The 27572-nt window shown below is 65.4% G+C and overlaps 1 protein-coding gene across 1 annotated transcript; it reads right to left on the bottom strand.

Moving 5' to 3' along the window:
* On the bottom strand, positions 1-24654 carry SNX8 (sorting nexin 8). The gene is made up of 11 exons (XM_054565296.1): positions 24561-24654; positions 11540-11730; positions 10044-10161; positions 8377-8498; positions 6681-6761; positions 5737-5897; positions 4983-5115; positions 2769-2837; positions 1856-2002; positions 1498-1647; positions 1-168 (listed from the first exon to the last, which is right to left on the bottom strand). Exons 1-11 carry the CDS (start codon positions 24652-24654, stop codon positions 58-60), a joined length of 1377 nt encoding a protein of 458 aa, XP_054421271.1. The 3' UTR covers positions 1-57.
* Between the last annotated feature and the right edge of the window lie 2918 nt (positions 24655-27572).

Here is a 27572-nt window from a genome sequence, read left to right as displayed (position 1 = left end):
TAGACAGGGACACGCCATTTGGAAAGAGGTTTTAGTGGGGACCGGGTCCGCTGGGCGCTAGTGAGGAGACAGGCCATCCCTCGGGGACCTCGGCGGGGTCAGGGTGCTGTTGGGTCCCGTGAAGAGGCAGTGCAGCTTGGGCTTCAGGTCGTTCCACACCTTGCTCATCTGCGGGGAGGGGGGGACGGGTCAGGCGGGCGGGCGCCACCCCCACGCACAGCTGTCACGCCGCACTCGGAGGCGGCCCGCCCCAGCCACGCCACCACCGGCCGCGTGCCCCCTGCCCCACGCGGCCCTGCCCACTCCCTGCATCGTGGCCCAGTCCTCCACACACAGAGCCCACAGTAAGAGCGGGTGCAAAGCCAGCGGTGACGGGCGGCTGGTCCCTTTGGCCCCTGCACGCAGGACCCAGGCGGCACGAGCCTGCAGGACACAGAAGCCTGGGGAACGCTGTGCCACTCCCTGCACTCTAACAGCTCCACGAGCGTCACGCTCGGCTGTCCACCGACAGTCACAGCCGCCTGGGGTCAGACGACTGACCCCACCCAGCCTCTGACTGGCAGGCCTCCGCCCGCGGCCTGTCACCGGTGCCCTCGGTGAACTGTGGCTCCGAGCACACACGCTGCTCACGGGCTCCGGGCAGAGCACCGCGCCCCGCTCTCCAGCATGCTGCCCGCCCGGGGCTCCGTGCTCCCCAGGTGACAGGGCCGGCGAGCCACAGACCGGGGCTGCCTGCAGCTCAGCTCCCCCTGCCTTCCCGGGCTGCTGGGTTTTACACCCTTTTTCAGACAGGAAAACCGGCCACAGACGTCACTGGCTGGCCAAGGCCCCAGAGCTCCAAACAGCCAACAGCCGCAGGGCCGGGCTCAGCATCAGGTTTCTGGAATTCCAAGCCCGAGACCCCACCACCCCAGCTGGGGGTGGCCACCAGCAGGCGCACCTGCTGAGGCGGCGCCTGCACCCCAGGGCTAACCAGGGCCCAGGAGAAGCCTAGGAGGAGCCCAGGACGGAGCCCGCCGGGAGCAGGAGCTGTGGTCGGCCAACGTAAGGCTGCACAGGGGTTGGCTCCCATGGGCTCCAGTCCCGGCCGCACGAAGGCCGCGGATGTGCAGGTCGCTGCTGGGGACGGTGGCAGGAGCTCGGACTGATAGCTCTAGGTGACCCGGATGGGCAGGTGTCGTCCCAACCTCCACCCTCAGGGCAAGGGCGGTTCTCCCAGCAGGCTCTGCAGGGAGGCGCCCAGCTCAGCACCTCTCCTCACTCCCACGCCCACCGCCCCTTCTCTTGGTTCTGGGGGTTCTGGCCCGTCCCTGACCCCTGGGTTCCTCCAGAAGATAGGAGCCGGCCAGCCCCCTGGGAGCCCGACGACGACCTCATGTTGAGGAGGGGCACCTGGCTGTGCACCAGGGGGCAGGTCGGACGCCAGTCAGGGGCCCGCGCGCGCGCCCCAGACCACTAGCTTCCTGAGGGAGGCCTGCAGGCGGCGCCAGAGCCCACCTCCTTGTGCCCTTGGACCTGGGAGTTGACGAAGGCCCCGAGGATGTGGGAGGTGAGGGGCAGGTAGGCGTGCACCAGCTGCGTCTCCTGGTGGAGGCAGTACAGGGAGAAGTGGTTCCGCAGCTCCATCGTCTGAATGGTGTTCTCCTGCTGCAGCGCAAAGAGCCTGCCTTGCTCCCGGCCCGGGGACGGACGGCCGTGACACTCGCCCCCCGCCCCCCGCCCCCCGCCCCCCGCCCCGGGGAACTGCCCCGCGGCCCCGCCACGGGACCGGCAGTGCCCAGGGAACAGCCGGGGTGGCCTCAAGTGCAGCTCTAGGTCAGGCCGCAGCAGGGAGGCAGGCCCCCGCCCCCCGTACCTCCATGATGCGTGACTCCAGCCGCTCCACGGACTCGGGCTCGCGGCCGTGCGCAGCGGCGCTCATTTGCCTTTTCATCAGGCTGTACTTGTGCAGGGCCCGCTGGTGCTTGTGCAGCACGCCCTTCTCATGCCGCTCACACAGGTCCTGGCGGGGGGACAGGAGGGCGGCGCTGCAGCCCCTGCCAGCAGGAGGCAGGGGCTCCAGACCGGAGGGCGCGTGGGCACGCCGCCCCCTTCGCAGAAAGCCAGGGACCCCCAGTCCCCAGGAGCAGGAAGGCGCTGAGGCAGCACTGGGGCTGTAAGATGCCCCTCGGAAGCCTCGTGGGCAGCAGCAGCCACACGGCCGCCAGGGCTGGGGCTTCTGAGGCCATGTGGCAGCAGCCCGCTCAGCGGAGAAAGGCTTTCTGGACATTCCCACAGACCAGGGCCAGCTCTCCGAGAGCTCGGCACAAAGGGCTCTGGGCGCACAGGCGAGGCATTCCGCCAGGCCACCCCACAGGCAGGAAGCCGCCCCACACCCCCGGGCGGAGGCCCCGCGTCCCGGTCCTCCACCCCTGGAGAGGCCCGCTCACGCCGCACGGAGCCAGCCCCTCGGGTGTGCACAGAGCTGTGCTACCCACCTCCCATCCCTGTGGCACACGCACGCACACACTCAGACACACCCCCGCCCCCGCCCTCAGACTGGTGATGCCTGCAGGGCCACAGCCCAGGTCAGTCCCCACCCCCACCCCCACCCCCACCCCCACCCCCACCCCCACCGAGGGGCCATGACCTTTGATCGGAGACCGCAGGCCCTTCTGCCCTCCAAGCGGGGCTCCCGGACCCCTGTCCCATGCCTCTCGAGATGGAAGGGCCCCTTCCCCGGGCTCTCTCCAGAGCTCACCCCCGAGCAGGGTGCAACCAGGACTCACTCTGTAGGACTGGAGCAAGTCCAAGAAGAGGTTCAGCTTCTCCACCACGTCACTCTCCTCCTGCCTGCCCTGGAGAATGGGCTGCGTTACCCGACGCCAAGCACAAGCCAGACCAGGAGACAGCCCAGCCAGCCCGCCACCCCCAGGCAGGGGCAGGCTCCGCCCAGAGCCCCTCCCACACAACAGCCCGGGACACTGGGACAGTAGGCGGAGAAGCCACCAAACCCAGAGGTTGACGCAAACAGGGGCCTCACTTTGCAGGCCGCCTGCTACGTGTGCTTGCCGTTCACACTGCGCGTATCTTCCCATTCCAAAGCCGCTGCTTCCCGCAGCGCCTGGAGAGCCAGGCGCGCCGACCCCCGCCGCCCGCAGCTCTGCCAGCACCGAGGGCCCCGAGGTCACTGCAGCCAAGCCTACTCAGCGATGCTACAGGAAAACCCCAGCAGCCACTGGCGCCCAGTGTCCTGACCGGGAGAGGGCACAGGCGGAGGCCCCCTTCCCCCGGGGACTCGGGGCTCCCTCCTGATCAAGTGCCCTGCTGACAAGTCCCGTTTCTGGTTCGGTGCCGCACAAGACCCCAAACCACCAGCACCTGTGCCTTCACCAAAAGCACGTGCCCTGTCACCACCGAAGAACAGCACAATGAGTCCCACGTGTCCAGCTGGGAGAGCGCTGCCCAGGTCTCCCGGCAGCTCTTGGGGAACAAACCAGGACACACCACAGCAGGGTGCGGGAAGCCCACCCTCGGGTGCGCATCCCGTCCAGGGAGGAGGCAGAACGGGAGCGGCCCCAGCAGAAAGTCCTGAAGGGTCGATCGGCCGGCCCGGTTCGTGTTAAAACCATTCGCTTCACTTGACTGTGACAGCAAGGCAATGAGAGTCCTGGGGAAGCGACACCTCTTCAGACACGGAACCTCAGAGCAGCACACGTGCGCTCAGACCAGAGAACCCCGGGGCCGGGAGGGACGTCCAGGCGCGACCTCGTTCCACACCAGCAGCCTGACCCCGCAGCCGGCTCAAGGTGGCAGCAGGGTCCGAGTCAGAGCGAGAAAGACCTTAGCCATGACCCCATTCGGGTTTCCACCCGGCCCTCGGGGACTCACGGTGCCTGCCCCCACCCTGCAGGCTACCAGGGCCGAGGTGCAGTGGGGGCCCCGGGCCAAGGTCCCTGCGACCAGCATAGCTCCCCGTCTCTAGGTCACAGGCTGAGCTCAGTTCAACAGGCTGAATCAAAAACGTCTTCCGCAACCGAGTCCAGCTGCCTTGGCCTCGGCAGGCAGGACGGCAGCACAGGGACCGCGCCCGCCTGCCGAGCGAGGTCCCAGCGCAGAGCAGTGCTGTGTCCGGGCCAGGCCCCCCGGGGCTCACCCGCTGGCTCCACACATTGCCTCGGTCCTCCCTCAGGCTGTCAGACACCGCCCAGACCTGGAGACGGCCCCCACCCCCCGCTCAGTTTCAAGGGGGAACAGGCAGGCACTGGGACCACAGAGAAAGAAGGCCGAGGACTTCCCGCACCAGCAGCGAGACCGAGTTCCCTTCCCAGCACGGTGGGGCACCGTGCGCCCACCTGCAGCGTGGCCGGCCACAGCAGCACAGCCCCCGACGCAATGCCGCCTCTGAGGCCCTGCCCCGGAGGCCACAGATCCCACAGTCAGGCAGGCCGCGAGGCTTCCTGATCTCCTTGTTTCGACTCGTTTAAAACCACCTACCAGCAGCCGAAACACCACTTCCCCAAGAAACTCTCACCAAAACATCATGTAACAGTTTTCCAGCAAGGAAGCAGCCAGACGAACCTTCAGGCCTCACAGTGGGCAGGGCCCCAGGGTAACCCCAGCGACCACAAGGCCCTGCAGACCCTGCTCCAGCGCCGGCCTGCAACGGGAGCCCTCCCTGAGGTTCACCGGGGAGGCGGGGGTCCCCGGTCTGACAAGTCGTCGTGCAGCCGGACGCCGTCAGGCCAGGACAGCAAGGTGGGCGCTGGCCCGCCCAGAAGCGAAGCCCAAAGTGACATCGTCAAGGGCAGACTGTTTTTTCAGAGAAGTTTCCGGAGACCAGAGCCCCGCTGGTTTGTCATCGCCACCCTCCGGGGAGCAGAAGTGGCAGACGGGGAGCCACCGGGTCGGTGGAGGCGGGGCGCGTGGCCCCGACCCGAGGACAGCGTCACCCACTCGACGCCCATGCTCGAAGCAGGCGCGACGGGCGGCCGGCCACTCACCTGCTGCGCGGCCTTGTCGGCGAGCACGGCGAACTCCACGGACAGGCCCTTCAGCGCCTGCTTGAGGGACCCCCACGTGCCGCTGTGCAGAGAGGCCCAGGAGGGGAGCGGGGTCGTGTCGGACCCTAAAGCGCTGAGGGGAGACAGAGCGGAGGCACGACGCTCAGGGCCCGGGGACTGCCGGCTAGTCCCCCGGATGCCTCCCTCGGCCCGAGCGTCACGCTGCCCGGGCCGCCTGCGGCCTGCGGCCTCCTGCCCGAGGCCTGCGCTCCTCCCAGCGGCTGCCAGGGAGCCAGGGGCCCACGGCAGGAGGGCCCTTGGCCCCAGCCCCGCTGCGCCTGCTCCTCCCCCGGGACGCGCCGCCCTGTGCAGGGCCCATCTGGACGCTGGGCGCCAGCCGGCTCCGGAGCCCGCCGGGGGGCCGAATCCAGGTGGGCCCGCCTCTCCTCCAGGGCAGGCAGGGCACCCACAGCCCGCGCGTCCTTGCCGAGGTCATGACTAAGTCGAACCCTGACAACTGGCAAAATGACCCACGAGAAGCTGGGAGCGTCCGAGGGTAGAGACCCTCTTCTCCCTGCCCGACTCCGCCTGTTTTCTTCCACACATGCTCTCCCACCTGCCTCCCCCAACACTTGCAATGGAACAGGTCAGAACGGGGTTATTACTGGCAAACGCACCTGCTGCTGCCAGCCCAGCCCCCAAGCCTGAGGCCCCGCCCACCTCACGCCCCCGGGAGCCCAGCGGGGCCACCTGCCTCAGCTCCCTCCCGAACGTGAGCAGGTCTGCGGCGTTGTCGATGGCCCTGGACGCGATGCGCTCGGCCCGGTCGCGAAGCTTGTAGAAGCTGTTGTAGATGTTCCGGATCAGCTCCCGGCTAACGGCAAACTGGGCCTGGATGTCCGCCGGGAGGAAGTCCTGCGGGCGGGGAAGGGTTGCTGGGGGTCACGGGGTGCGGCGCCTCTCAGACAGGGTGAGCCGCGGGAGGCGCAGTGGTCTGTCCGACGGGACCTGCGCAGGCGCCCAGAATCCCCAGCCTGGTCCCGTGGCGACGTGGGACCAGCCCGGGACCCCCGGGCCCACTTCAGGTCTCAGAGCAGCGGCAACGTCGCCGCACACACAGCACCGACAGCCGAAGGGTCCCCTGAGGCAGCGACTCCAGTGTCCACTGAGACCGGACTGGAGGTGCTGACACAGAGCTCCCCCAGTGACCTGCCACTTGGATGACAGGGATCGACCAGGGGCGCCTCGGCAGCCCCCCGCTCCTTCCCTGAAGAATGTTAATTCATACTGACTACATCACGCTTAAAAAACAAAATGCTGAGGGAATAAAACAAAGTAAAAATGTCGGTGTTTTCGTACGGAGCAGCAGCTTAAAAAGGAACAAAAAAAAGCTACTCAGCAATGGCCTTCATCCTCCCAAGGAAAACATGTGACTGAATTTAAAATGCGCCAGGAGGGCGGTCAGGCCCCCAAAACCCGAGAGGCTGGGGAGCGAGCGTGTGGCCCCCGAGCTGCCACAACCTCAGCAGGCAGCAAGGAGCCTTGGGGACCCTGGCGTCATTCGGCGCAGGAGCCCGCAGCCTCGGCAGGTGGCAGCCTGTCTGACCTGCCTGCCTCCCACCTCCCCCTCCCCTGCACTGTGACACCGGCCGCCACCCCGGGTCAACGAGCACGCGCCCCGCCCCGCGCCCACTGTACCTTGGCCCGAGGAGCCAGCCTGCAGTTCAGGAACTCGTCCCCTGCGCACTGCGCCGCCTCCTTCAGCCGGCCCTGCACGTCCTGCGGGGAGGGGCGGGGAGCGGTGCCCCGGGGTCAGGCACGGCGGGCGCCCGCCCCACGACCCCACAAGCACTGGCACGTGACAAGCCGTCGGCCCCTCGCTGTCTCTGGTTCGCTTCTCCCCGCTGCTCTGAGGCTTCACGGGGTCGTCCACAGATGGGAGGCCGGCTCCCCAGTGGCAGCACTGAAGACCCCACTCGGGGAGCGGGACCCCCTCCCCCAGGAACAGGGGGCTCCACCTACAGACCCGGGACGGTGTCCGGCAGCGGCAGATTAACTCGTCCTGTCAGGACCACACGGAGCAGAGGCGGAGGCTGAGCTCCCTTCCTGCCTGGGAACAACCCGCACGACCGCAGGACCAGGCCCCCAGCGCCCCGCGGGGCCGGTGGGCAGAGGGCAGCTCGCAGGTCCCTGCCTGGCCCCTGGCCACGCCGCAGAAGGCCCCACGCAGGGACCCTAACCCAGAGCGCGGATGGTCAAGCAACTCAGCGTTCCAGAGATGCCCGGAAGATCCGTCCCAATTCTCTCATTTTACCAAGAGAGAAAATGGGGTCGAGGGTCCCGGGGACACCCCATCTGTGTGAAGGCAGGAGCCAGTGGAGGCCGACGCCCCCAGACCAGGGCCGCCTGGCTCAGTGCCCAGCTGCACCCTCCCCGCCCCCCTCTGTCCTCAGCCGCTGAGAGCTCCCTGTCCCTCCACATTCCCCTCTGGCAAGGAAGTTCCCTGTTCTGGGGCATGTCCCCACCAGGGAACAAAAGCCACACCCTCCCAGCTCAAGGACGAGCACGCACCGGCGTCTGGCACAGGCCCATGTACTGGCAGCACCCACGGGTCGCCTGGGGGGTCACAGTGGAACAGCCCAGCCTTTTCTAGGGTCAGACCCGCTTCCGCCTCGAGGGAGTGAGCAGAGAAGGAAGCCAGGCTCCACCGTCCCTGCCTCGGCCCCCAGCCCCGGGCCGTCCTGCAGCAGGGACGGGGCCAAGCCTCTTCCCCGGCCCCTGTACCAGGAGGCCCCGTATGGGAGGGTCAGGCCCTCGTCCACCCCACCAGCAAAGCGTCCTTGCTTGAGCCACCGCCACCCCACGCTCATGACGAGCGGGTCCCCTCGGAAGAGCTGCCTGCCCCTGGGCCAGGCCACGGCCACGGCTCTGCCTCAGCTTCCCAACGGCAGTCTCCACTCGGGCAGCCGTCTGGGGAAAGGAGCCGCCGCCAGGCGCCACGTGGCACGCGCCACAATTGCTCCCCGCACACGGGGCCACCGTGGACCCGCTGGGGGACTCGGCTGGTGTTTCCAGGGCCTTCATCAAATGTGACCTTTCTTTTAAAGGACACGGTCATTCCCAGCTGGGGTCCCCGGCACGTCCGCAAACGCTCCGAACCACAGAGCCCCCACACGGCTGCGCTGAGGCCCCACCTCCACGCGGACACACCAAACCCCACGGAGCCCGGGCCGAGGGGCCGCCCAGCGTCGCAGCTGACCGGCGCTCTGGGGAGAGCACGGTCTCGTGCAGCGCGGCCCCTGTGAACCCGACCCCTCAGGCAGCCAAACGGGGGAGGAGCGGGGGCCGGAGAGCAGGGCACAGGGGCCGGGGCCAGCGTCTCTGATGTACTCACGGGGCCGCTGAAGGACAGGAACAGCTTGAGGACCACGTCCTCCGAGAAGGGGGGGTGCCGGGCCACCAGGTTGATGAAGCGCTTCAGCGCCCTCCTCCGGGCTTCGATGAACTCCCTGTCCGCTGGAAACAGAACCCGCAGTCACCACCCGGGCAACGCTGCACCCTAGGGCCAGGCGCCTCCACCGCGGACGCGCGGAGCGTCCAGGGAGGGGCCCGCGGCCACACGCGGCCAGCCTGGCGCAGTGGGTGCTGCGCCCAGAGCTGGGGGGCTGAGCCCAGGGCCCCCACACCCGGTCTGGATGGCCGAGGGGCACTCGCGCTGCAGTCACCCCCTGGGACCCCCGTAAGGAAAGGCTTGGCGACGCACGCGCTGATTGAACCCGGTTTTCCCATTCGCCTCATGGACAACTCGCCCTAGAGTGGAACCAATTAATAGAGTTCCCTTGGGCTAAATATTGTCACTCCAAGGAAAAAAAGTGGATATGTACGTGAAAAGCATTTAAGTCTGACCACAAAGTGTTTTTTTTTAAGGTTTTATTAATTCACTTAGAGAAAGAGGGGCGGGGAGGGAGAAAGACAGGGAGGGCAGCATCAACGTGTGGTCGCCTCTCGCACATCCCAAGCGTGAGCCCTGACTGGGAAAGGAAGCAGCGCCCCTTCCACTTGCAGGCCGGTGCTCAGTCCACTGAGCGCACCAGCCGGGACAGAGACAGTACTTAAAATACTAAAGTTACTGAAAAACGCCCCTCGTGACCAGCAGGAACCCTTGCACAGAAGGCCAGGCCGTTGCAGACGCCGACCTGCACGGCCGGGCAAGTGCCCGCCATTCCCGAGGCGTGGGGTCCGGAAGCCTTCATCTCCCCCAAACCCCTGGGCCCACCTGCCCTGAGCGTCCTCCCCCGCCGGCCTCACGGGCTGGCTTGTTACGCGGGCTCGCGTGGGGCAGCAAGAAACGTTATCTAGACGGCACTCCTCGGGGACCAGGAGAAGGACAAGCCCTGACGTACAGCTTTGAGGCTTCAGAATGCTGAAGACGGGAAAACCGTATTAAATCTCAAGCTGTTTCGCCACTGGAGCACACTGTTACTTTGGAACTGCTGGGAAATGGCAGACCACCAGCTGGTCAGCCTGGGGCGCTGGCCCTCTCGCCAGGCTGTGTGTGTCAAGCTTGAGAAAGACTGTGTGGGTCCCCGGGAGGGGACTGTGGGCGGCACCGCATCCGGCGCCCGGCAGCCCTGGAGAAACGGCCTGTCCAGAAGGGCTGGCGTCGGGGACCCCACGTGGCCCAGGTAACGGCGGGCGCACCAGGGAAGGGGCAGCGCGTTTGTTTCCTCAGAGACACGGATGAGGTGAGAAGGCCGCGCTCCCTCCGGACCCGCCTGGCGCTGCAGGGCGTCGGGGCCAAGGTCCCCAGCTCTGCGAGAGCAGGCAGGACGCGCAGCCCCCGCCCAGGGAGGAGCGCTGGGGTCCACTCTCTGCCCACCGGTCAGCCACCAAGCCCGGGCCCATGGAGACGGAGGGCACCCGGTGGCATCACATCCCCGAGCTGTGACCCGGGGCCACTGAGGACCCAGCACCACTGGCGAAGAAGGCCAGGAGCAGAGTGGATCTCAGCGCCCTGGGGGTCCCCCACTCCCCAGCCCCCCAAAGCTGGCCCAGCGGTACCTCCCAGCATCCTCTTGGGCGGCAGGGCAGGCACCATGCGGTACGGGAACTTCTGGAGCAGCAGCTCGTGGAAGACCACGAAGTCGTTGTACCGTCTGTACACGGAGGACTTGAAGCGCTGCGAGGCAAAGGGTTCCGCACTCAGGGGCGCCGGCGCCACAGCCCCACAGAGCCGGGAGCACTGCTGCCGGCTCCCCGTCTTCCGCTGCAGCCGCTGCCCAAAGGAGAGCTCCGTGGACACCGCTCAGTGAGCACGCGGAAGGCGGCACAGCCCCAGCTCCACTCCGCCTGCGTTGTTCGGGGTCTCCGGACGAAGGCACGGCCCGCGGGAGCGTCGGACGCCCGAGGTGGGCGCGAAGAGGCGGGCCGCGTTCCCCACCTCGATCGGGGCACGCCCTCCGCGGGCACCGTCAGCGCCGTGGGCACGGCGGCGCTGCGCCTCCCCAGGCAGGCCCCGTGTCCCACGTCAGGCCGACCGCGCAATGTGGGGACCGAGGGCGCGCGCCCTGGGGGTCCCGGGGGCCTGCGGGCCCGTCGCCAGGGAAGCCAGCGGCCGCACGAGGCTTGCGTCCTCGCCAACGGGACGACCCGGCCTGCATCGGAGGTGGGCGCCTGCACCGGCAACATCCGTGAGCAGTGCCGTCTACACCCCAACACGCCCCCGACTCCCGCCAACATCACTGAGCGGGCGACGCCTGCCTGCGAGGGCTGCGCACCCTGCGAGCGAAGCCTGGGGCGCTCGGGGGAACGCGACGCCACGGGGGCAGGAGCAGACCCGGGGCTGCCCAGGGCTGGGGTCTCGGGAGGAGACGGGTGAGCAGGGGGGTGCCCGGGGACTGCGAGGGCAGCGACGCCGCTCGGGGACACGACGGTGCTGCGGTGGGCGCACGCCACGGCGCGCCCGTCCAGACCCACAGCTGGGGAGCGCCCGGAGCGACCCCTCGTGGATGGCAGCCTGGGCAACAGCGGCGTGTCCGGCGGGGTGTGGACAGAGGCAGCGGCTGTGCACACAGGGCCGGGGCACAGGACACCTCTGTACCTCCTGCTTAATTTTGCCGTGACCTAAAACTGCCCAACTAGAAAGCCTATAAAAAATATCAAATATGCCCCGGCTGGTGTGGCTCCGTGGATTGCGCGCCAGCCTGCGAACCAAGGGGTCGCCAGCTCAATTCCCGGTCAGGGCACAGGCCTGGGTTGCAGGCCAGGTCCCCAGTTGGGGGTCGCAAGAGGCAACCACACATGAATGTTCCTCTCTCTCTCTGTCCCCAACTCTAAAAATAAATAAAACCCTAAAAAAGAAAACACGCACACAAAGGAAAAAACGAGTCAGGGGTGTGCACCACTACTCAGGGCCCTGCCCGAATGAGCTCCCAGGGGGTGCAGGGAGAGCAAGGGCGGGCGGAGCCCCTGAGACCCGGCCAGCAGGGTCCCCCTGCGCCCACCCCTGGGCCCTCCCTCCCAGCCACCCATGTGGGCTCCCGCCGCACACAGCCTACCTGGCTGGACACCTCGTACTCCACATGCTTGAGGAAGAGGCCCTTCTTCTCGGGGATGAGCTCCACCTGCACGGTGTCCCGGGCCAGCAGCTCCTGCAGGGTGTGTGGCAGCAGCAGTGGGTTCCCCTGCGGCATCTGCATCCGACCGGGGTCCAGGTCCCTCCCCTCACAGGCCTGCGGCGTCGGCAAGTCTGCGGGAGAGAAGGTGGCGTGGGGTAGGACCCGTCCCTCGGAAGGAGGGGCACCGCCGGCACCCGGCCCCCTGCACTGCCGGCCAGTTCAGCACGGGACTCAGCCCACGCCCACCCAGGACACACCCACTCCTTCGCATGCAAGGCCCACGCTCAGAGCCAGGCCCTCTTCCCGGGCCCATGTGCTCACGCGCCAGCGAACACACCCGCGCTTCTGGGCCAGGGCCAGTCCAATCTCGTTTCCAACGTGCAGGAGAAAAGGCAAGCGATTTATTGACAAGTTGGCCCCAAAAAGGAGTCCCCTTCTCCAGAGCGGAGACAAGCGGTTAAACAAAAGAAACTGCCGCATAGTCATGTCCCCATTTCTGCAACATGTGCCGCTTGCACATGTGACAGCGGCCATGAGCATTGGTGAGGCCCCCGCACGCTCACGCAGGCCTCGGGGCCCGGTCCTGCAAAACAAAGAATTGCGCCCCAGAATCCGCGCTTCCTTGCAGACAGGAAGTCAGCGCGCGGCCCTCGCCGGCAGCGGGCAGTTCAGAGACGTGATGCCTGAGCAGCACACAAACAGGAAAACCGAGCCGAAAGGTCAGCTGGCGTCCAGTACAGAGAGCGCTGAAGAGAACAAAGTTCCTTCGGATAAAAAATTAGGTGACAGTGTCCCACGGGGGGGAGTCTCATTCCAGTAAGTGCAGCCCAGTGCGGGGCCTTTCCTCCCTTAACACCCCCCAACGCGGCCGCATCGCCTGCCACGACGGATTTCTTCCTGCGACAGCCTGGTGACCCTGCAGAGCGAGTGACAGGGCTGCCCCCATCGGGGACCTGAGTCAGCATCTCAGGACCAAACGGGCAGCCGCCCCTCGCTGACCTGAACGCTCAAGAAAGGAAACTGACCGAGGCCTCGCGGTGTGCTGGGGAGCCCCCTGCCTTACGAGGGTGTCTGCCTGCCAGGAGCGGCGGAGCCCTGTCCTTGACCTTGGTGGGCCCCCTCGGGGAGCCTGGCGCCTCCTGCAGGTGCGGCCCTCGCACGGCAGTGGCGTCGCCAGATAGGGCCCCTGTTCCTGGACTGCTTTCCCTGGCTCGCAGAACCCCGCGGGCGCCAGGGAGCGAGGGCGCTGTGGCCGCGGGCAGCGGCACAGAGGCCCGGGGCGGCGGGGACAGGGCCTTCCGCCAGCACTTTCCCTCTCCCTCTCCCCTCTCCGCTTCTGCCCGGGGGCCTGGTCAGCGGGCGGCAGGGGAGCGCGCGCACGCAGCTCTCCAGCACGTGTGTGTCGGTGCGCCCGCGTCTGCATGAGTGCGTGTGGCCACAGGGCGTGACTGTGTAAGGGGCGGGGGGCGCACGCGCACCCCCAATACCGTAACAGCCGAAAACGCACCTACAGTTATGATTCCAAGTGTCGTTTACTAAAGAAGGACCGCCGTCATTTTCCCAAAAACAGAGTCCAGGAACAGGGGCCTTTCCTGCAGCTCCTCTGCTGTCCCAGGGCCACACCTGCAGGAGGCGCCTGGCTTCCTGGAGGCCACGCGAAGTTCAAGGACGGGGCTCTGCCGCTCCTGGCAAATGCACCCGCGTAAGCCACTTCCCGAGCAGCGCCGGGGCGAGGGCCCACGAGGCAGGGAAGACGGGGACCGGGGGCGGGGCCTGGCCTGGCACAGCGTGGGCTGCAACACAGCCTCTCACGCCCTAGCTGTGTGGCCCGGCGAGCGCCCCCCTCCTCCGAGCTACGGCCAGTACGACGGGCGCCGAGGTTGCCGGCCCCGGGCCCGCCGTCACCGCGCGGTCTCGCTCGCAGGCCTTCGGAGGGCGGCCCTCCCAGCTCAGGGCTGCTCGACCCCGTCGGAGACCCACCAGCACCCAGCGACGAGCCCTCGGACACGCACATGTGCCTCCATCCCGGTCACGCTACTGTCAGCGCCCCGGGCAGCTGACCCGCCAGCCCCGGGTGCCAGCAGCCGTGACGCCTGGGGCCCTGGCTCGCCAGGGTCCGAGGGGCCGGAGCCACCCTGGTTTGCCCAGGGAGCCCGGCCGTCCTGCGTGCCCCGCTCCGTCCCAGCCGGCCGCACCCTGCACAGGCGGCGCTGGCAGAGGTCGCCGGCAGGGCCCTCAGCCCGGCGGGCACGGGCCAGCCCCTCCCAGGCGGCCACACCCCAAGTGGAGGGGTGGCACTGAGCCCCAGGGTCCCCCTCACTCCTGCAGGCCCAGCGCTCCCCAGGGTCTCCTGCTGGCATGGAGCCCCCCGCAGTACGATGAGGGGTCCCTCGGTGCCACCGGCAGCAGGGAGGACGGCCCTATCGCCCGCGCAGACCTCCAATGGCCCGCTGACCCCACACCCAGCGCCCGACCAGCGCACAGCCTACCGCGCCCGCCATCTCGACCGCAGGGGCAGCACGGAGGGGTGACAAGGGCCCGTGCGAGGGGGCAGCGGAGGCGCCCGGCCGGGCTGCCGCAACGGGCTGGTTACGACGGGGGCAGAGCGCGAGCGGCGAGGGCGGGCGGGAGCCGGGCCGCGTGAGCAGCGGCCGTGGGAGCGGCAGGTGCTCAGGGGCCGCTGACCCGGCCGCCCCACCTCCGGGAAGACCCGACCTCGTGGAAGCAGAGGCTCGGGCAGGCGCCCACGCGCCCACGTTCACAGCAGCATGAGACACGACAGCGGGAACACGGGAGCAACCCACGTGGTCCCGGAAAAACAACCCAACCTACGGGGCCCCACCCGGACGCTGCAATAGGATTCACCTCCAGAAGGAAGAACGGCCTGGCACGGGCTGCCGTGTGGGCGAAGGCAGGCTGGAAGGGACACGCACGCTCGCAGAGGGTCCCCCTTACGAGGACGGAGAGAAGCGGGACTCAGGGGGACGGGAGGCGGACGGCAGGCGTCGCAGCCGGGGGATGGGGACGGGGTGGAGGTCCGTTTGGGGCGATGAGCGCGTCCTGGAAAAGGATGGCGACGATGGCTGTTCAACGTGGTACATGTGCCGAACGCCAGTGAACCGCACACCTGAAAACAGCTAACGTTTTGTTACGTACCCATACGTGTCACCTAGTTCGTACTTTTGTTATGTGTACTTATTCATTCATTTTAAAAGCACAGACCATCGGGCCCTACCCTCAGAGTCTGCAGTCGGGTCTGAGAACCTGAATTTCTAACAAGTTCCCAGGTGAGGCTGCTGGTCCAGGGGCCGTGGTTTGAGAACCAGAGTCGCAAGGCGAGGGGGCAGAAGGAACCAAGGCCCCAAATCCAAGAAGAGTCGGGCGCCGCTAAATGCTGCCGCCCTGCCTGTTTGTTCACCGGCGGCGCAGCTCCCCACCGGAGCCGCACGGACCGGGGCGGCAGCTGTCCTCAGCGGGCGGCGGGAGCGACGTCCCTCCCGGGCCAAAGCGTTTCCCCCTTTGATTAAGAATGTTTCCACGTTACCCTGTTATCTCGCTGTTCTCCGGAGGTGAAAGCACACGTGTCCTCGTCCGTATCGAGGCCGTGGCCTCAGGAACGAGGACGCAGCAGCCCCGTGGTCAGGGCCACCGGAGCCGCCCTGAGTGCCTCCGGCCGCCACCGCCAGTTCTTCCATGACCCCTAACTCCAGGCGCAAGGGAAGAGCAAGTTCTCATGGCTCAATTTCATTAACCTTGCAGCTTCCGTTTCTGTCAACTAACTTACTTTCTGGAACAGCCCGATACTTTGAGAGGAGGAGGAACACCAGCCTGACCTGCAATCGGTATACATCCACGTTCGTCTTGCTCCCCACAGGAACAGGGTGACTGATAGCAGGTGATCAATATCCAGCGTGTTTCTGTGTGACCGCACTTCTCATCAATTTTCCTGGTAGAAGCAAAACCCTCCTAAGTTCCTGGCCACTCAAGCAATCACTGTGAACGCTATTTGCTTCCAGTGGGCCTTTCTTCTAATACACGTATGAACAGTTATATTTGTTTTGATGGTAAACGTTCCAAAGGTGCAGGAAAAGACAAGTGGGAAACACGTATCCACCTGAGAGGTCGCCCAAGCCCACACTGGCCACACTGTTTCTAAACACCACCTTAAGCAAACTGTAGCAAACCCATGGCTTTATGTTCCAAAGTCCCCAAAGTCACGGGTGCCCCAAAGCTGACCAGCAGCACCGCCAGGCAAGGCTTGGCACCTTCTCCACGCATGTCCAAAAGTGCACACAAGTGCTCTCATTATGTGTAAGAAATGTACATTGTTCTTTTTCCCATTAACTTTTTCACATTAAAACAGAGCGTACAGAACAGCGTAGGCATCGGAACAGTCCACTGAATGAATCACACACAGGCGCCTGCGCCCCCGAGAAAGGCCGCCGCACGAGCCCCCCAGATCCCTTTGAGGTCCCTCCCGCCCATCAGGGGCGCTGCCTTCTGACACTGCGGGGGTCTGCTCTGGTTTTTGTCTTGCTTTGTGTTGCCTGTTGCGCTGTCCCGTGAGTGGCTTCGGACCGCGAGGCCCTGTTTCTGGCCCCTCCCGCCGCCGTGCCCTGGGCGGTCGCGCACAAGAGTGGGGACTGCGGGCCCCATGCGGCCCCAGGCTCCCTCACACTCGGGCGGCCCTGGACAGCAATGCGCACCGCTGGCGGGAACGCGCCTGAGAGGGACCCGCCGGCTCCCAGGATGTCACGCTGTTCGGCGCAGGAGGAGCCTCTCCGGTTTTCCAAAGGGATGGGGCGACTCACACTCCCATCAGCATGAGCTCCGGGGCCTTGGGCGCCGGCCAGAGCCCCCGCCACCACGGCAGCCCCGCCTCTTGCACACGGCTGCCCTCTGCCCCCTTCGCCGTGACTTTCCCTTCCCATCAGAGCCAGTGTTCCTGCTCCCGAGGCGTTATTAAGACTAAGCTGTAGGGATTGCGCAACATCTTAGGTACGGAACCGAAAATCATGCAGCCATTCGCTGATGAGCTATCTCTACACATAGCCTGAGAAACAGCCCACTCGCCAACTATTTCGCTATTTTTTCCCAACCCCTGGATTCAATCCCTAGAGAATCCCACATCTGTCCCTAACAGACACTTCCCCAAAGGGCTCTGACATCTCCACGCGGCTGCCGGGGCCTGACAACACTTCCCTCCGACACCCGCCCCGCACAGTCCCCGCGGCCCTGCGGCCGTCTATGAGATGCACCCTCGTGACAGCAAAAAAGAGAGAAAACAAACTTTAGCTGCCTGGCTGAGGTCCAGAACCCAAGTCTTCCTCGAGTCCTCGGCCGCAAACGCGCCCCCGCCCCGGCTTCAGCCGCGCTGGCTTCCTGGCCGCCCTGGGCTCAGCACGCACCTGCTGGCCCTGGGGCCTCGCCACCGATGTCCTTCGGGGGCACGCGTTCCCCGACACTCGCCGTGACGCTCCCCGAGGGACCGCCGTGGCCCGCCCCTGCCCGCCGCAGCGCCCTGGCCCATCACGGGCTCGCGTGTCTACCGAGCGCTGTCCGTGTCCCCCACAAGGACGTGAGCGCCGACTGCAGGCCTCTTGGCTTTGTTCGCCGTGGCATCCCAGCGACCGGAGCAGCGCCGGCACAGGCTCAGCGACGTCTGTGCACCGGCCGCCAGGGACCTGTCCACGCGAGCAAGGCCACGCACGGTCCTCAAGGCGTGGCGGGCCTCTGGAGGGGGGCGTCGACCCCACAGACCTCACAGAGGCCCGGCCGGGGATGGGAGCCAAGCCCCAGCGAGGGACAGCCGCACCTTCCCGCCGCCGCCACGGCCGTTCTGACACGGCGCAGCCGGGCCGTTTCCCCCGGAGATTTAAGGCCGAACCGATTCTGAAATTCTGGAGAAGCAGCCGACACAGCAGGACACTTTTCCACCTCCCCACATGGTTTCAGTGTTTTTACTTCGAGGCAAAGTATAAATAAGCGATCTCTTAAGGCCCCTCCACGCCCTCTGGTGCGTTAGCTGGGAATTTCTGCCCGGAATCTCCCGGCCTCCGTGGCTCAACTCCCACACCGTGTGGTCCGGGAAGGGTTTCTGGGCCCCAGTCGGAGTCCACTGCCCTCCCCCGGGCTCACGCAGAACCACACACCCGGCGCCAAACGCTGCTGAGGCAAGGACCGCAACCACGGGACTTCCTGGCGTCTGGACCTTCCTGAATGCCGTCATACGTGACGTCTCTCCAGCCCAAACCCGCTCAGCAGGCACCGTGACCCTGTCTCACAGACGTGGAAACTGGAGGCCTGGCTGGCAGCGTGGCCTCCCAAGGTCACGAGCTGCCCAATGACACCAAGTCCTGTGTTCCCTCCCTGACTAGTGCGTCCTCATTCAACACCCCGAGGGGGCCCGGAGCAGAGGCACGCACACCCCCGGCTGGGCCAGAGGCGCCCCCCACAAATCCCTGACTCCTCTAACGCCGAGCAAGCAGCCACCTCCCTGTCCTCGGCTTTCCCATCTCTAAAATGGGGGAAGACCAACCATGTTACTCCTCGGTTGCAAAAATTTAAAAAATAAAGACATGAGCGTGTCCAGCACAGCACCTGGCACCCGGCCTTTTTCAAGAACCGGCAGGCCAGGCGCTAAACTCGCAGGTCCAAGCCCAGCGCGCCGGCACTGCGGGCCGGGCCGGGGACAGCTGCCACCAGCACTGCATCCAGGGCGTGGGGACGGCCTCTGCTCCCTCAGGCACTGACCACCTGCTGGAGGCCCCTGGTCGTCACGGGGGCGGCTCGACCGTCCTGGGACCTCAGGGACACGTGTGACCACCCACTCACACACACACAGCGTTTTCAACCTGTGAGTGGCTATTCCTTTCCAAGGGAGAGACAAAGGACCAGACCACAGAGGAGAAAAAAAATCATCGATTTGTTTCCTTAAGATGTAGAACACTGAAGTCAATGCCCCAAACTGCCACCTGTCAGGTGATTTCCTGACTCAAATCGGAGCCCAAGACCACTGGACCGCTGCCTTCTCATGGATGAGTGGTCCCAGCCCTGCTCTGAAGGGGCCCGTTCAACTGAGCCTATTCCCCAAAAAAGGCTCCTGGGTCCCTCAGTTTTGTCACCTGGGAGGCCCAACGACTTCCCCCCGGGTGCAAGAGCAATGCCACCTGAGCTCTTTTGGGGAACCTTGGAATAACGGACCACGTCGGAGGTCATAGTTCAAGGGGAAAAAAAACTCGCCTCTAAGTTTAATCTGTTCTATTTTAAACCCTCACCCTGGGCTGGCGCGCAGTGCCCAGCACGAGCCCGACGGCACAGCCCTGGGGGCACAACCGACTCTCCAACCTGCGGAAGGAGCTGCCGGTGCGCCCGGGGTCCTGCCTGCCGGCCGCCTGCCGCACCCGCACCCGCACCCAGGAATGCAGCTCGCCGACCGGAGGAAGGGACGCCTCGGGGACGGGAGCGCGCAAACGCCATCAGAGGGCGCGGGCGGGCCTCCCGCCACTGCGTCTCGTCTCACCGACTCTGCCACCGCGCTCTCCACACGTCCCGTCTCCAGATCTGTCACCTGAACGTCGCCCTCTGGGCAGGGAGCGCAGCCTGCGCGTCACGCCCCAGAGACCCGATGCAGGTGGGGGGTTTTCAGCGCCGGCCTCACCTGGACACAGGCTCAGTGCGCCCACCGCGGCCAGACTGAACTGAGCGTTTGCTGCAGACGTCAGCGCACCTGCCCCAAGGCCACGCCAGTCGCGCGTCCCACCGTCGTTCAAGTGCGCTCACTCCCTTTCTGAAAAGAACCGGGACGCCTCGGCCTGCTCCGGCTCCGGTGGTGTTTGTGACAAGGGTGACAGGCACCTCTCACAGCGAGAACCACCCCTGGGAGGGCGGCTCTGACTGGGAGAGGAGGGCGGGCGGATCCTCGGGGGAGGCTCCAGAGGCAGGGACAGGGTGCCGCCCAGGCGGCTGCAGCAGCGAAGAGGCAATGCGGCCACATCCCAACCGCAGAGGACTCCCCGGTGAGACCCCTGCTCCCCCATTTGCAAGCTGCAAGGTCCTGGGTGAGGGATGGGACCGCGGCGCGCCCCCACACCCCCACCTGCAAAGCAGGGGGAAGCAACTGCCTCCCTGACAAGCCCGCTCGCTGTGAGGAGCGCTTCCACGGCGCCCGCGGACTAACACAGCATCTGGCTCACAGCCGGTGCGCGGCAAGTCCTGGTCATCAGCCCAGCTACCAGGTCCCCCGCAGAGCTGGTCCTCCACGGACACCTCTGCCACCCAGGGGGCTGCTCGGCACAGTCTGCCTTGGGGAAAGCGAGTCCACGCCACGAGACACCCTTCTCCAGGAAACTTCCGCAGAGACTCCCCCGGACCCTCGCCCCTCCGGCTACCCAGGAAGGCCGGCAGGCCCGCAGTGCGAGCCGCCCTCAGGGCCAAGAGCTGTAGGGCAGCGCCACTCCGCCCCATGGGTGACACCGGCAGGGGGGCCTGCTCTAGGAAGCAGACCCCCTCCTGATGGGACCGGACGGCCTCCAGAGCTGGGAGGCCAACAGCTGCATGGTGACCGACTGTGCCGAGCCGGAGCCCCCGGCTCTCCGCCCCGGCCGACCGCCCGGACGAAGAGGTGCTCCAAGAGGCAGGTGGGCCTCCCCGGGGCCCTCCCGCCTGCTGGTGCCGGGGCCCGACACGGCTGGATGTGCCAGCACCAAGCACATTCAGGCAGACAGCAGACGTGGGGCCCCCGCTCGCGGACTGCAGGGCTCTGCACTCGGGGACGTAGAGGCCCGGGGACACCACTCGGACGCCCCTCCGGCTGGAGAGCACAGACGAAGGGAATCCGCGCTTCCTGCGAAGCCGCTGTAAGGCCAGGTCCCCTGTGCTCACATCTGCGGGCCAGGCTGCGTGGCTGGCCAGGCCCCTAGTGCCTCAGGATGTCGATCTTGCCCCCAACGTTCTCCTCTGTGAAAGATATGGTGGCACCTTAATCCTGACATTTTCCCCAAGAAGGCTAACCCCTTAAGTCTGGTGAGGGCGGCTTAGCGACTGCAGAAAACTCAAAAAGGCCGAAGGCACTCGCACGGGGTTCCTCCCAGGGCCAGGCGATCAGCGCCTACGGCCCGTCCCGCCTGCGCCCCGAGGACGTCGGCGCAGGCCGGCTCCTGAGGGACACCGCAGGTCCCACCCCGGCCACCCCGTCACCCTGGCCCGCACAGGGCGCACACGTCCCTCCTGTGCAGCACTTTCCTCTGGATGGAGAAACTGACACCCAACAGAATTCCCCGCCCGGAACACATCCCTTTCTTGCTGACCACAAATTCTGCCAAAATGCGCTCTACATAATAGCACTTCAGTTAGTTCCTCTTTCTTTCTCCGGAAAAACCACACTTCACTTTGCAAACCGTGTGTGTGACAGAAACGCAGAGTGTAAAGACGAAAAACACAAGCCTAAACACCACTCAGGTAACCACCTACACTGTAATGCCATCCTTAGAACTAGGACAAACACGCGGTTCTGTTCGGGCACGTGAGCCCTTTCCCAGAGCTGGCGCCACCCCCGGGGCCGGACCCGGTGCCCAGGAGCTGCCGACAGCAGCCGGCGTGGGGGGCGGGGGGCGGGCCTGGATGCGAAGGGAGCCCGGAGGCCTGAGCCCATCTCAGTGCGACACCCCTGTCTTCAGTGACAGCTCAGCGCATTGACTCACGAGCACAGGCTAGAGGCAGGCAAGGGGTGCTGGGACGCAGAGGACACGTCCATCCCCCAGGCCAGCCACCGCGAGACGAGGGTTACGTAGAGTCCAGGCCGGACCCCACAGCCGACCAGGAGGCCTCCGAGGTTTTGCAGGTTTTGCAGAGACAGCTCGGGCCGCTCAGCGCTCCCCGGCCGGATGGAATGACTGGAATGCCGCGGAATGAGCTGCTCTGACAGAAGTCAGGCCGGCTCTCCCGTTACCGGAACCCGGCGCCGGCGGCCCGGGCTGCGGAGGGCAGGGCGAGGGGCCGCCGGCGGGTCCGTGCGCTTTCATCTGCGTGTGCTGCCGTCCGGACAAACCGGGCCGGACCTGGCGGCACACGTCACGTGCTTCCTATGCCATTCCAAGCCCCTGTCACTGAGTTCGCGACCTCAGAGAGGCTCCGAAATAACCACTCATCCCGCACAATCCAGGGATGGAATGTTCTGGCCAATCAGCTATTTTCATACTTATAACTTAAATATAAAATCCACAAAGGGTTTAGTCCAAAATACAAAAAGAACTGCTATAAGCCAACAAGAAAAAAGACAACCCCGTAAGAGAATGGGCAAAAAACAGAGCCAGTCAGTTCAGAGTGGTCATCCAAAGTAAAATTGTTCCAAGAAGCTAAACCGCGATGAACTTAAAGTCAAGGAGGCACCAACCAAAACAAAAATGAAACGCTTTCTTCATTTTTCTAAGTCCGAAGGGAGTTTAGAAAATGGTATTGCAAAAAAAAGTTAAAATAAGGAACGAGTGAAAAATGGTGTTTGGGGTTCATGAGCTCACGGGGAAGGGCGTCTTCGCCACGTCGCTGTCGCACGCATAAACTGGCCACCGCTGCCCCAGAGGGGCATCAGCGCCCGCCGAACCGCGTGTGCGCAAGACCTGCGGCCCAGCAAGTCCGTTCTCGGCGCGTCCGCGTCCCGGCGGTCGGCACCGCGGACCCCCAGGACCAGCGCATCTGGCTGGTCACATGGCAAAGGGGACGGGAGCGGCAGCCTCGCCTCCACCTGGGGCGAGGGGCGTGGACTCGCAGGGGGGCCCGCGGCCCCAGGAGCCCTTCCATGCAGGACAGGGGACGAACGAGAGGGACAGCCCGAGACGAAAGCACGAGAAAGAGGGGGCCCGGGGCTGCCGGGGACAGGGCGCCGTCGGCCACGGGCGGCAGAGGCCAGGAAACAGACCCCTCCCCAGGCCTCCAGAAGGAACGCGGCCCTGGCCTCGCCTGGGCATGAGCCCAGGAAAACCCATTTTCCCCTACAACCAGCAGAACCCGGTACGGATACCCTGGCGGTGTTCAAGCCACCAGATGTGGGCTGACTTGTCACTGCAGCGGGAGGAGACCAGTAGACGACCCCGGGAAAACCGGCAGTGTGGACAAGGAGGCTGTGTTTTCTGGGTGCACACAAAGCATAAAAACAGAACTGAAAGGACCCATCCCAAGCTGAGAACGACAGTCTCCTCTGATGAAGCAAGAGGGGGCGACTGCAGCCGGGGTGGGACTTCGGCTTCGCCTAGAATGTGCTTCCTTTCAAAGAAACGGTGTTTGTCCCTGAACCGCGTAATGAAAAGCTAAGTCCTTAGGAAGGGAAGTGCCACCCACAGCTTGCACTTCAAAGCCCAGGAATACAGCAAGTGCCGAAAACCACAGGGAACACAGTAATTTTTCCCGACAGTCCCACAGGCCCTCCAGGTTGAGACCTTACAGTCCCCACAATTAATACCAAGGGTGGGCGCCAGCCGTGCACAATCCCTTAAAATCGACCTGTGCCGAAGAGAGAGATGCACACACGTCCTCGGACAAAACTCACTCTCAAAGGCTGAGGTTTTCAGACTCCAGCCCACCCAACCCAACCGCCACTGCGACACACCCCTTAACCGTGCCCTCTTTGGGCACACCAGTCGCCTCCTGGTGCACAGAGGGCCTGCCCACTCCGGCGCCTGCCTGCCTGCCTCACTGCACGGAACGAGATGACACGCTGTGTCCACCGGCGCCCGGGGCCCCACGGCGAGACTCTCCCAGCCGTAGCCCAGCGCTCTGGAGACTGAGACACGCTCCACTGCCTGGGCCTCGAGCGCACCTGACAGCATCACCGCGGGGCCAAGGACGGTCTCCTGCCTGGGAAGTCCCGGGAAGTCCCTGGAAGTGAGTCTGGGTGAGGGTGTCCTCACCTGACACGAAGCTGGCAGTGAGCGGGTCCTCTAGGAAACACCCAGCACAGCCCCTACGCCGCACAGAAGGGACCCCTGAGCCACCACCACACCCAGAACTCTGAACTGCTTTACGGCCGAGAGCAAAGAGTGTTCCTACGGAATCACCGCCCCCCATTTCCAAGCGTGACACAGCCGAGGGGTCCAGCGGAGGGCCCTGGTGTAGGTGGGGCCGACTGGCCCACGCTGGGCTCCAACGTGCGACTTCTTGAACACAATGTTCCAACCAAGGGTGAGAGCTGTCACATGCTTCCCCTTACTCAGCTCCGAGAGAAAAGGAAAAAACTGACGACCCATCAGGGCGGTGGGAGGGCAGACTGCCATCCAGACTGAGACTCATCCGGGGTCTTCCTAGCAATTAGGCCAATTCAATACAATGCCCCCCCCCCAACACACACACCCAGGCAGTTTCAACGCCACTCCTTACCGAATAAACTAAGAGCCCCGCAAGAGCTCACTGTAAGCGTGGCCTCCTCGGGGTGAACCTCGCCGGACCCGCAGGCACAGTTCCCCAACTTCGTGCCCCCGCCAAAAAGAGAGTCCCACCACATTCCACCTACGTGTCATTCTGCAGTTCGAGGGATACAGGGGGTTACATTTCAACAGGGGCCCCACTAGAAAACCCAAGCCTCCTGCACGCCTTTATAGACAAATGCGACCATTTACAGAAAACACGCAAGTCCTGAGCGGCCAGGTTACCTATCCGAGGCCCCGGAGGTCCGGGCGCGGTGCGCACGCGGCCGCGCGGGAAGCGGGCGGCGGGCGGGCCCGCCACCCGCAGGGGTCAGGGCCGCCCCGGGCAGACGGGGGCAGGAGCGCGCGGCCAAGTGCAAACCCGGACAGGTGCCCGGGTCCCAGGACCCGAGGCGGCAGCCTGAGCGCCCGGAGCCGCGCGCGCCCCTGGGAGCGGCAGAGGGCGCCCAGCGGGGCGCGGGCGCCCGGCGCAGGAGTGAGCCGAGGACCGCGGGGCCCCCGGGAGCGCGGGCCCGGGGCGCCGTCACCCCGCCCGACCGTCTTACCTGCCGCTGGGGCATCCGCCTCCTCGTCTGCTTCCGCCTCAACTGCCGCGGGGACTGCCACCGCGGGCAGCGGGTCCATCGCACCGCCAGTCATGTGAGCGCGCTGCACGTGACTTCCTCCGCTCCCGCCCTCCTCGCCTGGGCCCAGCCTCGCCACGCCCACTCCCCGCCTCACCAGGCCCCTCACGCTCGGTTTGGCCCTTGCCGGCCGGGCCCCGCCCACATCTCCTCGCCGCGCCCACGTTTGGGCACTTCGGCCCCGCCCCGGCCACGTGGCCCAGGCCAGACGGGCGCGCGCTCCAGCCGCCCCGCGTGCGCCGCTTCTCCCCGCCGGCTCACCGCCCATTCGCCACGTGCCCTCGCTTGGCCATCACCACCCCCTCCGACTCACTCATTCATCCCACGCGCACGCCCTCGCCTGCGCCGCGTCACTTCCTTATTGGTCTACGCGCGCCCCGGCCCAGCACTCGCTCCTCCACCCACGCCCGTGCTCGCTTGCCCTCCAAGCTCCATTCACGCGCTTCCCCGCTCACTTACGCGCTCCCCTACTCGAGGCTGCTGGCGGCCGCTGGAGGTTAGGCCGGCCGGTGCTGCGTGCTCAGGGGAAGAGGGCGCACCGGGGACCTCCCGGATACCGAGGGACCGGGGACCGCCAGGGAGGAAGCGCCCTGGCTGTTCCCGAAGGCTGTCCCCTGGCTGCGGGAGCTTCGCGGAGGAGGGTCCCGGCCCTGCGGGGCGAGGGAGCCCGGGACTGGGGAGCCCGAGCTGGTCCTGGAGGGACAGGAAGTTGCGGGGGGCGGGGCGCAAAGGCTCTGCGCCAGCCGAGGGCTGCAAACGCCGGGGTCTTCCCGGGGCGAAGGGAGCGGGAACAGAAACGGCCGAGGAGGAAGCTGCAGAGGTTGGCCGTGCTCCACCGGGGCGGCCTGGTTTCCAGGTCAGCATCGGGACGCGCCAGCGGGGGCTCCAGCCAACGCCCGGGCGCTACGCAGCCACCCACCCAGGCCCCTGACTGGGCCCTAGGAAGGGCCCCCACGTGGCTGGTTACCTTGCCTCCTTCACAGGCCGCCACGCTCAGGACACTCTGGCGCCCGCACACCAGGACATGCGTGTGAGCTGGCACACTCCACGGTGCCCCCCACACGCACACACCCCAGAGCCCAGGAAGCTGTCCCCCTTCTCCAGCTGGGCAGATACTCCTTTCCTGAGTCCCACGGGGACACTGCAGGGTCCTGCGACGTGCACACCGTCTCCTGCCGCTTCCTCCCGCCCCCCGCCCCCGCCACTTTCAGCTGCTATCCCATCAAGTGACTTGCTCAGTTCAGCACTGTCCCTGACTCCCTGAGTCCCCCTTCCCCAGCCACATACAGAGAGAGCTAACTTCTTGGTATTTGCTACCTATCACTCTTCCCCGGTAGATAAGATCTCCATTAAACATTGGAAAGGTCATTGCACCTTAGAAACTGTAAAGCATTATACAGGTGTAAAATGAGACATTATTTGAGAACAGCTGTGTGGTGGCGCAGCCTGGAGCTCAGTGGCTCTGGGTCTCGGTGGCGAGCGTCCAGATACCCCCTGCCTGGAGTCCACCCCCAAGTTCTCATTTCATCTGTCTGGGGTGTGGCCTGGATTTGGGATTTTTAAGAAATCTCCCCGAGGTGATCCCACTGTGCAGGTCAATTGAGGGAGTATGTTACTCCCTCAAACATTTCTTGAGTATTTTCTAGGCATTGAAGTTTGTGTGGCAGGGGGAGGAGGGCTGGGGAGGGGACACAGGGATGGCCTGGGGTGGGTCCCCGCTCCAAGTCCCTGGCCGAATTGAATTGAACGGAGGACCAGAGCAAAGCGAGTATTTGAGGTGGACATGTAGGTGTCCTGGAAGGAAGGGAGGAGAGCCGTTGGCTCTGTGTGCCCCGAAGAGGGAGCCCCGATGCCTCTAATGGCTGGGAAGTTCGAGGGAGCGCGGGCCGGACTCCGTCTGCCGGCCACTGCTGTAGCGCCCCGCGAGGAGGGTGAACCCGTACGCTGTTTCTGCGTCATTCGGGGCGAATACACAGGGAACGGAATTTCTGGTTTTTAAGACCTTTCGACCAAGGGCAAGGATGCAACTCCTGGAAGGCTGTGCCGCTGTCTTTGGGTCACAGGGGTTACCTGTGCCGCCTCCCGTTTGGGGGCGCGAGAACCGCCCTGCCCGCCGACAGCACCCGCATGCAGGACAGGACGCAGACGCGGGCCCCCGCCCAGGTGCGCATGCAGAGAGGGGCTCTGTCAGTCAGCCGGCAAAGACGCAAGGATTTCCACGTCCTGCCGAGGACCTTTCCAAAAAGTTGCTGAAATGCCGGGAGCAGGATACGCAAGAGCTACGAATAATGGGTCCCGCGTCGGTCAGGGTGGGCTGTGTCACCACGCTGCAGGAACGGTGTCCAGTCTCCAAGGCCCAGAACCACAGAGAGGTCATGCTCATCGCTGGCGCACGGAAACGCGGGAAGACCGCGCTGCCATCACCATGGAGACCAAGGGACAGCGCCCAGGAACGTCTGGCAGGAGGGAGCATCCGGTCCAGAAGCGACACAAGGCCGTTCACAGCTCCTGGGCCAGAATGAGCGACGTGGCCGCACCCTCCACAGTGGAACCAGAATCGCGGCCCTACTGCGTGCCCGGGAGACGGAGCCAGAAACGTTCGGAGAACAGCACCCAGCACTAACCTCACTGACCGAATGGACGTGGACTGAGTGCCGGTGTGTGCTGAGCACTCTGCTCAGTGCTGCTTATTTGCAGAGTCACCAAGTCCTCACCACAGACTTGCGAACCAGTGCCATCATCTTCCTTTTACAGGCCACCGAGGCCGGAGAAGCGCGGCACACCCAGGTGGCAGAGCTGGCCCGCGCAGAGGCTGGAATGCAGACCCAGGCTGCCAGGGCCAGAGGCGGCATCACAGCCCCCAGTGCTGCGAGGCGCAGCTGCTCCTCGACGCTCTGCATCCAAGAAATGTGGTCTGCCCACTTGGGTTTTTTT

This window comes from Pteronotus mesoamericanus, unplaced genomic scaffold (assembly GCF_021234165.1).
Source record: "Pteronotus mesoamericanus isolate MK-2021 breed Mesoamerican mustached bat unplaced genomic scaffold, CSHL_Meso_final contig_1, whole genome shotgun sequence".
In the NCBI taxonomy this organism is placed as follows: domain Eukaryota; kingdom Metazoa; phylum Chordata; class Mammalia; order Chiroptera; family Mormoopidae; genus Pteronotus; species Pteronotus mesoamericanus.
Note: the sequence above shows the minus strand (reverse complement) of the source record. Positions and strands in the feature narration are given on the sequence as shown.